The following is a 12500-nucleotide window of genomic DNA, read 5'->3' on the forward strand; positions in this document are numbered from 1 at the left end:
TTTCCCCTGAAATATCGCTTATTTTCCTAGAAATCCCTGTTTTTAAACTGAAATATCGCTGATTTTCATAGAAATCCCTGTTTTTAACCTGAAATATCACTTATTTTCATAGAAATCCCTGTTTTTAACCTGAAATATCGCTTATTTTCATAGAAATCCCTGTTTTTAACCTGAAATATTGCTTCTTTTCATTGAAATCCCTGTTTTTCCCCTTAAAGATCGCTTATTTTCATAGAAATCCCTGTTTTTCACCTGAAATATCGCTTATTTTCATAGAAATCCCTGTTTTTAACCTGAAATATCGCTTATTTTCCTAGAAATCCCGGTTTTTCACCTGAAATATCGCTTATTTTCATAAAAATCCCTGTTTTTAACCTGAAATATCGCTTATTTTCAAAGAAATCCCTGTTTTTAACCTGAAATATTGCTTGTTTTCATTGAAATCCCTGTTTTTCCACTTAAAGATCGCTTATTTTCATAGAAATCCCTGTTTTTCAACTGAAATATCGCTTATTTTCATAGAAATCCCTGTTTTTCCCATTAAATATCGCTTATTTTCATAGAAATCCCTGTTTTTCCCCGAAAATATCGCTTATTTTCATAGAAATCCCTGTTTTTCCCCGGAAATATCGCTTATTTTCACAGAAATCCCTGTTTTTCACCTGAAATATCGCTTATTTTCATAGAAATCCCTGTTTTTCCCCTAAAATATCGCTTATTTTCAACGAAATCCCAGTTTTTCCCCTGAAATATCACTTATTTTCATAGAAATCCCTGTTTTTAACCTGAAATATCGCTTATTTTCATAGAAATCCCTGTTTTTAACCAGTAAATATCGCTTATTTTCATAGAAATCCCTGTTTTTCCCCTTAAATATCGCTTATTTTCATAGAAATCCCTGTTTTTCCCCTAAAATATCGCTTATTTTCACAGAAATCCCTGTTTTTCCCCTTAAATATCGCTTATTTTCATAGAAATCCCTGTTTTTCCCCTTAAATATCGCTTATTTTCATAGAAATCCCTGTTTTTCCCCTTAAATATCGCTTATTTTCATAGAAATCCCTGTTTTTCCCCTTAAATATCGCTTATTTTCCTAGAAATCCCTGTTTTTCCCCTAAAATATCGCTTATTTTCACAGAAATCCCTGTTTTTAACCTGAAATATCGCTTATTTTCATAGAAATCCCTGTTTTTCACCTGAAATATTGCTTGTTTTCTTTGAAATCCCTGTTTTTCCCCTTAAAATATCACTTATTTTCATAGAATTCCCTGTTTTTCCCCTTAAATATCGCTTATTTTCCTAGAAATCCCTGTTTTTCCCCTTAAATATCGCTTATTTTCATAGAAATCCCTGTTTTTCCCCTTAAATATCGCTTATTTTCATAGAAATCCCTGTTTTTCCCCTTAAATATCGCTTATTTTCATAGAAATCCCTGTTTTTCCCCTAAAATATCGCTTATTTTCATAGAAATCCCTGTTTTTAAACTGAAATATCGCTTATTTTCATAGAAATCCCTGTTTTTCCCCGGAAATATCGCTTATTTTCACAGAAATCCCTGTTTTTAACCTGAAATATCGCTTATTTTCATAGAAATCCCTGTTTTTCCCCTGAAATATCGCTTGTTTTCATTGAAATCCCTGTTTTTCCCCTTAAAGATCGCTTATTTTCATAGAAATCCCTGTTTTTCAACTGAAATATCACTTATTTTCATAGAAATCCCTGTTTTTCACCTGAAATATCGCTTATTTTCATAGAAATCCCTGTTTTTAACCTGAAATATCGCTTATTTTCCTAGAAATCCCTGTTTTTAACCTGAAATATCGCTTATTTTCATAGAAATCCCTGTTTTTCCCATTAAATATCGCTTATTTTCCTAGAAATCCCTGTTTTTCTCCTTAAATATCGCTTATTTTCATAGAAATCCCTGTTTTTAACCACTAAATATCGATTATTTTCACAGAAATCCCTGTTTTTCACCTGAAATATCGCTTATTTTCATAGAAATCCCTGTTTTTAACCTGAAATATCAATTATTTTCATAGAAATCCCAGTTTTTCCCCTGAAATATCGCTTATTTTCATAGAAATCCCTGTTTTTAACCTGAAATATCGCTGATTTTCATAGAAATCCCTGTTTTTCCCCTGAAATATCGCTTATTTTCCTAGAAATCCCTGTTTTTCCCCGAAAATATCGCTTATTTTCATAGAAATCCCTGTTTTTAACCAGTAAATATCGATTATTTTCATAGAAAACCCTGTTTTTCCCCTTAAATATCGCTTATTTTTCGTAGAAATCCCTGTTTTTCACCTGAAATATCGCTTATTTTCATAAAAATCCCTGTTTTTCCCCGAAAATATCGCTTATTTTCATAGAAATCCCTGTTTTTCACCATAAATATCGCTTATTTTCATAGAAATCCCTGCTTTTAACCTTTAAATATCGCTTATTTTCATAGAAATCCCTGTTTTTCCCCGGAAATATCGCTTATTTTCATAGAAATACCTGTTTTTCCCCATAAATATCGCTGATTTTCATAGAAATCCCTGTTTTTAACCACTAAATATCGCTTATTTTCATTGAAATCCCACTTTTTCCCCTTAAATATCGCTTATTTTCATCGAAATCCCTGTTTCTTTTTTCAGTCTGGGTTTTTTCCCCTTTAATATGGCTTTTTCTACCTGAATTCCCCATTTCTCCCCTTATTTATGGGGTTTTTCCCCTTCAGTCTGCGTTTTTCTGCTCAAAATCCCTGATTTTTCCCTTCAATCTGGGGTTTTCTCAAAGAAATCCCTGTTTTTCCCCTTAAATCTGAGCTGTTCTGCTCGAAATCCCTGTTTTTTGTACTAATTCTGGGGTTTTTCCCCTTCAATCTGAGGATTTCTCATACAAATCCCTGTTTTTCCCATTCAATGACCACAGTATCTCCCAAAATGGCCCAAAATCCTAATAAACAGCCCCAAAATCTCAAGAAACTGCGCTGAAATCCCCCAAAATTGACACAAAATATCAATAAATGGCCCCAAAACCCAATAAACGGCAAAGACATGCTGAGATAGGGACCCAAAATCCCAATAAATGGCCCAAAATCACCAAAAGGGACCCAAAATCCCAAAAAACGGCCCCAAAATCTCAAGAAACAGCACCAAAATCCCCAAAAACTGCCCCAAAATATCAATAAATGGCCCAAAATCCCAATAAACAACAACAAAATCCCAAGAAATGGCCCCAAAATCCCAAAAAACTACTCCAAAATCTCCAAAAATAATCCCAAAATCCCAATCAAACTCCCCAAAATCTCAAAAAATGAACCCAAACTCCCAAAAAAGAACAACTAAATCTCCAAAAATGAAACCAAAAACCAAATAGATGACCCCAAAATCACACAAAATGACTCCAAAAGATAAATAAAAAGCAGCATATCCAAATAAACGGCGCCAAAATTCCAAAAAAAGGGGTTTTCATCCAAAAATCTCAGATTTTCAACTAAAAATAGGGGTTTTCTCTTACCCCAAAACCCTAACCCTAACCCTACCCTAAACCTAACCCTAACCCTACCCTAACCCTAACCCTGTGCCTAACCCTAACCCTAAACCTAACCCTAACCCCTTACACTAACCCTAACCCTAACCCTAACCCTAACCCTAAACCAATCCCTAAACCTAACCCTAACCCTAACCCTAACCCTAACCCTACCCTACCCCTAACCCTAACCCTAACCCTAACCCTAACCCTAACCCTTACCCTAACCCTAACCCTAACCCTAACCCTAACCCTAACCCTAACCTAAACCCTAACCCTAACCCAAAACCCTAACCCTAACCCTAACCCTAACCCTAACCCTAACCCTAACGCTAAGCCGAACCCTAACCCTAACCCAAAACCTAACCCTAACCCTAACCCTAACCCTAACCCTATCCCTAACCATAACCCTAACCCTAACCATAACCGTAACCGTAACCCTAACCCTAACCCTAACCCTAACCCTAACCCTAACCCTAACCCTAACCCTAACCCTAACCCTAACCCTCAATCTACCCTTAAATATCGCTGATTTTCATAGAAATCCCTGTTTTTCCCCTGAAATATCGCTGATTTTCATAGAAATCCCTGTTTTTCCCCTGAAATATCACTTATTTTCATAGAAATCCCTGTTTTTCACCTGAAATATCGCTTATTTTCATAGAAATCCCTGTTTTTAACCTGAAATATCGCTTATTTTCATAGAAATCCCTGTTTTTCCCCTGAAATATCGCTTATTTTCCTAGAAATCCCTGTTTTTAACCTGAAATATCGCTTATTTTCATAGAAATCCCTGTTTTTCCCCATAAATATCGCTTATTTTCATAGAAATCCCTGTTTTTAACCAGAAATATCGCTTATTATCCTAGAAATCCCTGTTTTTAACCGCTAAATATCGCTTATTTTCATAGAAATCCCTGTTTTTCACCTGAAATATCGCTTATTTTCATAGAAATCCCTGTTTTTCCCCTAAAATATCGCTTATTTTCATAGAAATCCCTGTTTTTCCCCTGAAATATCGATTATTTTCATAGAAATCCCTGTTTTTAACCTGAAATATCACTTATTTTCATAGAAATCCCTGTTTTTAACCTGAAATATCACTTTTTTTCATAGAAATCCCTGTTTTTAACCTGAAATATCACTTATTTTCATAGAAATCCCTGTTTTTCCCCTTTAATATCGCTTATTTTCATAGAAATCCCTGTTTTTAACCTGAAATATCACTTATTTTCATAGAAATCCCTGTTTTTAACCTGAAATATCACTTATTTTCATAGAAATCCCTGTTTTTCCCCTTTAATATCGCTTATTTTCATAGAAATCCCTGTTTTTCCCCTTAGATATCGCTTATTTTCATAGAAATCCCTGTTTTTCCCCTGAAATATCGCTTATTTTCATAGAAATCCCTGTTTTTAACCTGAAATATCTCTTATTTTCATAGAAATCCCTGTTTTTCACCTGAAATATCGCTTATTTTCATAGAAATCCCTGTTTTTAACCTTAAGTATCGCTTATTTTCATAGAAATCCCTGTTTTTCCCCGAAAATATCGCTTATTTTCATAGAAATCCCTGTTTCTCCCCGAAAATATCGCTTATTTTCATAGAAATCCCTGTTTTTCCCCTGAAATATCACTTATTTTCATAGAAATCCCTGTTTTTCCCCTGAAATATCGCTTATTTTCACAGTAATCCCTGTTTTTAACCTGAAATATCGCTTATTTTCATAGAAATCCCTGTTTCTTTTTTCAGTCTGGGTTTTTCCCCTTTAATATGGCTTTTTCTTCCTGAATTCCCCATTTCTCCCCTTATTTATGGGGTTTTTCCCCTTCAGTCTGCATTTTTCTGCTCAAAATCCCTGATTTTCCCCTTCAATCTGGGGTTTTCTCAAAGAAATCCCTGTTTTTCCCCTTAAATCTGAGCTGTTCTGCTCGAAATCCCTGTTTTTTGTACTAAATCTGGGGTTTTTCCCCTTCAATCTGAGGACTTCTCATACAAATCCCTGTTTTTCCCATTCAATGACCACAGTATCTCCCAAAATGGCCCAAAATCCTAATAAACAGCCCCAAAATCTCAAGAAACTGCGCTGAAATCCCCCAAAATTGACACAAAATATCAATAAATGGCCCCAAAACCCAATAAACGGCAAAGACATGCTGAGATAGGGACCCAAAATCCCAATAAATGGCCCAAAATCACCAAAAGGGACCCAAAATCCCAAAAAACGGCCCCAAAATCTCAAGAAACAGCACCAAAATCCCCAAAAACTGCCCCAAAATATCAATAAATGGCCCAAAATCCCAATAAACAACAACAAAATCCCAAGAAATGGCCCCAAAATCCCAAAAAACTACTCCAAAATCTCCAAAAATAATCCCAAAATCCCAATCAAACTCCCCAAAATCTCAAAAAATGAACCCAAACTCCCAAAAAAGAACAACTAAATCTCCAAAAATGAAACCAAAAACCAAATAGATGACCCCAAAATCACACAAAATGACTCCAAAAGATAAATAAAAAGCAGCATATCCAAATAAACGGCGCCAAAATTCCAAAAAAAGGGGTTTTCATCCAAAAATCTCAGATTTTCAACTAAAAATAGGGGTTTTCTCTTACCCCAAAACCCTAACCCTAACCCTACCCTAAACCTAACCCTAACCCTACCCTAACCCTAACCCTGTGCCTAACCCTAACCCTAACCCTAACCCTAACCCCTTACACTAACCCTAACCCTAACCCTAACCCTAACCCTAAACCAATCCCTAAACCTAACCCTAACCCTAACCCTAACCCTAACCCTACCCTACCCCTAACCCTAACCCTAACCCTAACCCTAACCCTAACCCTTACCCTAACCCTAACCCTAACCCTAACCCTAACCCTAACCCTAACCTAAACCCTAACCCTAACCCAAAACCCTAACCCTAACCCTAACCCTAACCCTAACCCTAACCCTAACCCTAACCCTAACGCTAAGCCGAACCCTAACCCTAACCCAAAACCTAACCCTAACCCTAACCCTAACCCTAACCCTATCCCTAACCATAACCCTAACCCTAACCATAACCGTAACCGTAACCCTAACCCTAACCCTAACCCTAACCCTAACCCTAACCCTAACCCTAACCCTAACCCTAACCCTAACCCTCAATCTACCCTTAAATATCGCTGATTTTCATAGAAATCCCTGTTTTTCCCCTGAAATATCGCTGATTTTCATAGAAATCCCTGTTTTTCCCCTGAAATATCACTTATTTTCATAGAAATCCCTGTTTTTCACCTGAAATATCGCTTATTTTCATAGAAATCCCTGTTTTTAACCTGAAATATCGCTTATTTTCATAGAAATCCCTGTTTTTCCCCTGAAATATCGCTTATTTTCCTAGAAATCCCTGTTTTTAACCTGAAATATCGCTTATTTTCATAGAAATCCCTGTTTTTCCCCATAAATATCGCTTATTTTCATAGAAATCCCTGTTTTTAACCAGAAATATCGCTTATTATCCTAGAAATCCCTGTTTTTAACCGCTAAATATCGCTTATTTTCATAGAAATCCCTGTTTTTCACCTGAAATATCGCTTATTTTCATAGAAATCCCTGTTTTTCCCCTAAAATATCGCTTATTTTCATAGAAATCCCTGTTTTTCCCCTGAAATATCGATTATTTTCATAGAAATCCCTGTTTTTAACCTGAAATATCACTTATTTTCATAGAAATCCCTGTTTTTAACCTGAAATATCACTTTTTTTCATAGAAATCCCTGTTTTTAACCTGAAATATCACTTATTTTCATAGAAATCCCTGTTTTTCCCCTTTAATATCGCTTATTTTCATAGAAATCCCTGTTTTTAACCTGAAATATCACTTATTTTCATAGAAATCCCTGTTTTTAACCTGAAATATCACTTATTTTCATAGAAATCCCTGTTTTTCCCCTTTAATATCGCTTATTTTCATAGAAATCCCTGTTTTTCCCCTTAGATATCGCTTATTTTCCTAGAAATCCCTGTTTTTCTCCTTAAATATCGCTTATTTTCATAGAAATCCCTGTTTTTAACCACTAAATATCGATTATTTTCACAGAAATCCCTGTTTTTCACCTGAAATATCGCTTATTTTCATAGAAATCCCTGTTTTTAACCTGAAATATCAATTATTTTCATAGAAATCCCAGTTTTTCCCCTGAAATATCGCTTATTTTCATAGAAATCCCTGTTTTTAACCTGAAATATCGCTGATTTTCATAGAAATCCCTGTTTTTCCCCTGAAATATCGCTTATTTTCCTAGAAATCCCTGTTTTTCCCCGAAAATATCGCTTATTTTCATAGAAATCCCTGTTTTTAACCAGTAAATATCGATTATTTTCATAGAAAACCCTGTTTTTCCCCTTAAATATCGCTTATTTTTCGTAGAAATCCCTGTTTTTCACCTGAAATATCGCTTATTTTCATAAAAATCCCTGTTTTTCCCCGAAAATATCGCTTATTTTCATAGAAATCCCTGTTTTTCACCATAAATATCGCTTATTTTCATAGAAATCCCTGCTTTTAACCTTTAAATATCGCTTATTTTCATAGAAATCCCTGTTTTTCCCCGGAAATATCGCTTATTTTCATAGAAATACCTGTTTTTCCCCATAAATATCGCTGATTTTCATAGAAATCCCTGTTTTTAACCACTAAATATCGCTTATTTTCATTGAAATCCCACTTTTTCCCCTTAAATATCGCTTATTTTCATCGAAATCCCTGTTTCTTTTTTCAGTCTGGGTTTTTTCCCCTTTAATATGGCTTTTTCTACCTGAATTCCCCATTTCTCCCCTTATTTATGGGGTTTTTCCCCTTCAGTCTGCGTTTTTCTGCTCAAAATCCCTGATTTTTCCCTTCAATCTGGGGTTTTCTCAAAGAAATCCCTGTTTTTCCCCTTAAATCTGAGCTGTTCTGCTCGAAATCCCTGTTTTTTGTACTAATTCTGGGGTTTTTCCCCTTCAATCTGAGGATTTCTCATACAAATCCCTGTTTTTCCCATTCAATGACCACAGTATCTCCCAAAATGGCCCAAAATCCTAATAAACAGCCCCAAAATCTCAAGAAACTGCGCTGAAATCCCCCAAAATTGACACAAAATATCAATAAATGGCCCCAAAACCCAATAAACGGCAAAGACATGCTGAGATAGGGCCACAAAATCCCAATAAATGGCCCAAAATCACCAAAAGGGACCCAAAATCCCAAAAAACGGCCCCAAAATCTCAAGAAACAGCACCAAAATCCCCAAAAACTGCCCCAAAATATCAATAAATGGCCCAAAATCCCAATAAACAACAACAAAATCCCAAGAAATGGCCCCAAAATCCCAAAAAACTACTCCAAAATCTCCAAAAATAATCCCAAAATCCCAATCAAACTCCCCAAAATCTCAAAAAATGAACCCAAACTCCCAAAAAAGAACAACTAAATCTCCAAAAATGAAACCAAAAACCAAATAGATGACCCCAAAATCACACAAAATGACTCCAAAAGATAAATAAAAAGCAGCATATCCAAATAAACGGCGCCAAAATTCCAAAAAAAGGGGTTTTCATCCAAAAATCTCAGATTTTCAACTAAAAATAGGGGTTTTCTCTTACCCCAAAACCCTAACCCTAACCCTACCCTAAACCTAACCCTAACCCTACCCTAACCCTAACCCTGTGCCTAACCCTAACCCTAAACCTAACCCTAACCCCTTACACTAACCCTAACCCTAACCCTAACCCTAACCCTAAACCAATCCCTAAACCTAACCCTAACCCTAACCCTAACCCTAACCCTACCCTACCCCTAACCCTAACCCTAACCCTAACCCTAACCCTAACCCTTACCCTAACCCTAACCCTAACCCTAACCCTAACCCTAACCCTAACCTAAACCCTAACCCTAACCCAAAACCCTAACCCTAACCCTAACCCTAACCCTAACCCTAACCCTAACGCTAAGCCGAACCCTAACCCTAACCCAAAACCTAACCCTAACCCTAACCCTAACCCTAACCCTATCCCTAACCATAACCCTAACCCTAACCATAACCGTAACCGTAACCCTAACCCTAACCCTAACCCTAACCCTAACCCTAACCCTAACCCTAACCCTAACCCTAACCCTCAATCTACCCTTAAATATCGCTGATTTTCATAGAAATCCCTGTTTTTCCCCTGAAATATCGCTGATTTTCATAGAAATCCCTGTTTTTCCCCTGAAATATCACTTATTTTCATAGAAATCCCTGTTTTTCACCTGAAATATCGCTTATTTTCATAGAAATCCCTGTTTTTAACCTGAAATATCGCTTATTTTCATAGAAATCCCTGTTTTTCCCCTGAAATATCGCTTATTTTCCTAGAAATCCCTGTTTTTAACCTGAAATATCGCTTATTTTCATAGAAATCCCTGTTTTTCCCCATAAATATCGCTTATTTTCATAGAAATCCCTGTTTTTCCCCTTAAATATCGCTTATTATCCTAGAAATCCCTGTTTTTAACCGCTAAATATCGCTTATTTTCATAGAAATCCCTGTTTTTCACCTGAAATATCGCTTATTTTCATAGAAATCCCTGTTTTTCCCCTAAAATATCGCTTATTTTCATAGAAATCCCTGTTTTTCCCCTGAAATATCGATTATTTTCATAGAAATCCCTGTTTTTAACCTGAAATATCACTTATTTTCATAGAAATCCCTGTTTTTAACCTGAAATATCACTTTTTTTCATAGAAATCCCTGTTTTTAACCTGAAATATCACTTATTTTCATAGAAATCCCTGTTTTTCCCCTTTAATATCGCTTATTTTCATAGAAATCCCTGTTTTTAACCTGAAATATCACTTATTTTCATAGAAATCCCTGTTTTTAACCTGAAATATCACTTATTTTCATAGAAATCCCTGTTTTTCCCCTTTAATATCGCTTATTTTCATAGAAATCCCTGTTTTTCCCCTTAGATATCGCTTATTTTCATAGAAATCCCTGTTTTTCCCCTGAAATATCGCTTATTTTCATAGAAATCCCTGTTTTTAACCTGAAATATCTCTTATTTTCATAGAAATCCCTGTTTTTCACCTGAAATATCGCTTATTTTCATAGAAATCCCTGTTTTTAACCTTAAGTATCGCTTATTTTCATAGAAATCCCTGTTTTTCCCCTGAAATATCACTTATTTTCATAGAAATCCCTGTTTTTCCCCTGAAATATCGCTTATTTTCACAGTAATCCCTGTTTTTAACCTGAAATATCGCTTATTTTCATAGAAATCCCTGTTTCTTTTTTCAGTCTGGGTTTTTCCCCTTTAATATGGCTTTTTCTTCCTGAATTCCCCATTTCTCCCCTTATTTATGGGGTTTTTCCCCTTCAGTCTGCATTTTTCTGCTCAAAATCCCTGATTTTCCCCTTCAATCTGGGGTTTTCTCAAAGAAATCCCTGTTTTTCCCCTTAAATCTGAGCTGTTCTGCTCGAAATCCCTGTTTTTTGTACTAAATCTGGGGTTTTTCCCCTTCAATCTGAGGACTTCTCATACAAATCCCTGTTTTTCCCATTCAATGACCACAGTATCTCCCAAAATGGCCCAAAATCCTAATAAACAGCCCCAAAATCTCAAGAAACTGCGCTGAAATCCCCCAAAATTGACACAAAATATCAATAAATGGCCCCAAAACCCAATAAACGGCAAAGACATGCTGAGATAGGGCCACAAAATCCCAATAAATGGCCCAAAATCACCAAAAGGGACCCAAAATCCCAAAAAACGGCCCCAAAATCTCAAGAAACAGTACCAAAATCCCCAAAAACTGCCCCAAAATATCAATAAATGGCCCCAAATCCCAATAAACAACAACAAAATCCCAAGAAATGGCCCCAAAATCCCAAAAAACTACTCCAAAATCTCCAAAAATAATCCCAAAATCCCAATCAAACTCCCCAAAATCTCAAAAAATGAACCCAAACTCCCAAAAAAGAACAACTAAATCTCCAAAAATGAAACCAAAAACCAAATAGATGACCCCAAAATCACACAAAATGACTCCAAAAGATAAATAAAAAGCAGCATATCCAAATAAACGGCGCCAAAATTCCAAAAAAAGGGGTTTTCATCCAAAAATCTCAGATTTTCAACTAAAAATAGGGGTTTTCTCTTACCCCAAAACCCTAACCCTAACCCTAACCCTACCCTAACCCTAACCCTAACCAAAACCCCAACCATAACCCTAACCGTAACCCTAACCCTAACCCTAACCCTAACCCTAACCCTAACCCTAACACTACCCTAACCCTAAACCTAATCCTAACCCTAACCCTAACCCTAACCCTAACCCTAACCCTAACCCTAACCCTACCCTAACCCTAATCCTAACCCTAACCCTTTCCTAACACTAACCCTAACCCTAACCATAACCCTAACCCTAACCCTAACCATAACCCTAACCCCAACACTAACCCTAAACTTAACCCTAACCGTAACCCTAAACCTAACCCTAACCCTACCCTAACCCTAACCCTAACCCTAAACCTAACCCTAACCCTGACCGTAACCCTAACCCTAACCCTAACCCTAACCCTAACCCTAACCCTAACCCTAACCCTAACCCTAACCCTAACCCTAACCCTAACCCTAACCCTACCCTAACCCTAACCCTAACCCTACCCTAACCCTAACCCTAACCCTAACCCTAACCCTAACCCTACCCTAACCCTAACCCTAACCCTAACCCTAACCCTACCCTAACCCTAACCCTAACCCAACCCTAACCCTAAACCTAACCCTACCCTAACTCTAACCCTAAGCGTAACCCTAACCCTAACCCTAACCCTAACCCTAACCCTAACCCTAACCCTAACCCTAACCCTACCCTAACCCTAACCCTAACCCTAACCCTAACCCTAACCCTAACCCTTACCCTAACCCTAACCCTAACCCTAATCCTTACCCTAACCCTAACCCTAACC

At 36.6% G+C, this 12500-nt stretch overlaps 1 protein-coding gene and 1 long non-coding RNA gene across 2 annotated transcripts in view; one reads left to right on the plus strand and one right to left on the minus strand.

Annotated features, from left to right (window-relative positions):
- LOC128074694 (uncharacterized) overlaps positions 1-10004 on the minus strand; it is a 39254-nt gene extending 29250 nt beyond the window's left edge. The window contains exons 1-2 of the long non-coding RNA XR_008203328.1: positions 9799-10004; positions 89-170 (exon numbers count right to left, since the gene is read on the minus strand). This is a non-coding gene — a long non-coding RNA (uncharacterized LOC128074694). The remainder of the gene's footprint in view (positions 1-88; positions 171-9798) is intronic.
- Positions 1-12500, plus strand: part of LOC128074698 (circumsporozoite protein-like) — a 48906-nt gene that overhangs the window by 36114 nt on the left and 292 nt on the right. The window contains exon 5 of the mRNA XM_052670732.1: positions 12064-12500. This exon is cut by the window's right edge and continues 292 nt beyond it. Coding sequence (XP_052526692.1) covers positions 12064-12203 — 140 coding nt within the window. The 3' untranslated portion in view covers positions 12204-12500. The remainder of the gene's footprint in view (positions 1-12063) is intronic.

This window comes from Tympanuchus pallidicinctus, unplaced genomic scaffold (genome assembly GCF_026119805.1).
Source record: "Tympanuchus pallidicinctus isolate F22 unplaced genomic scaffold, pur_lepc_1.0 scaffold90, whole genome shotgun sequence".
Classification (NCBI taxonomy): Eukaryota; Metazoa; Chordata; class Aves; order Galliformes; family Phasianidae; genus Tympanuchus; species Tympanuchus pallidicinctus.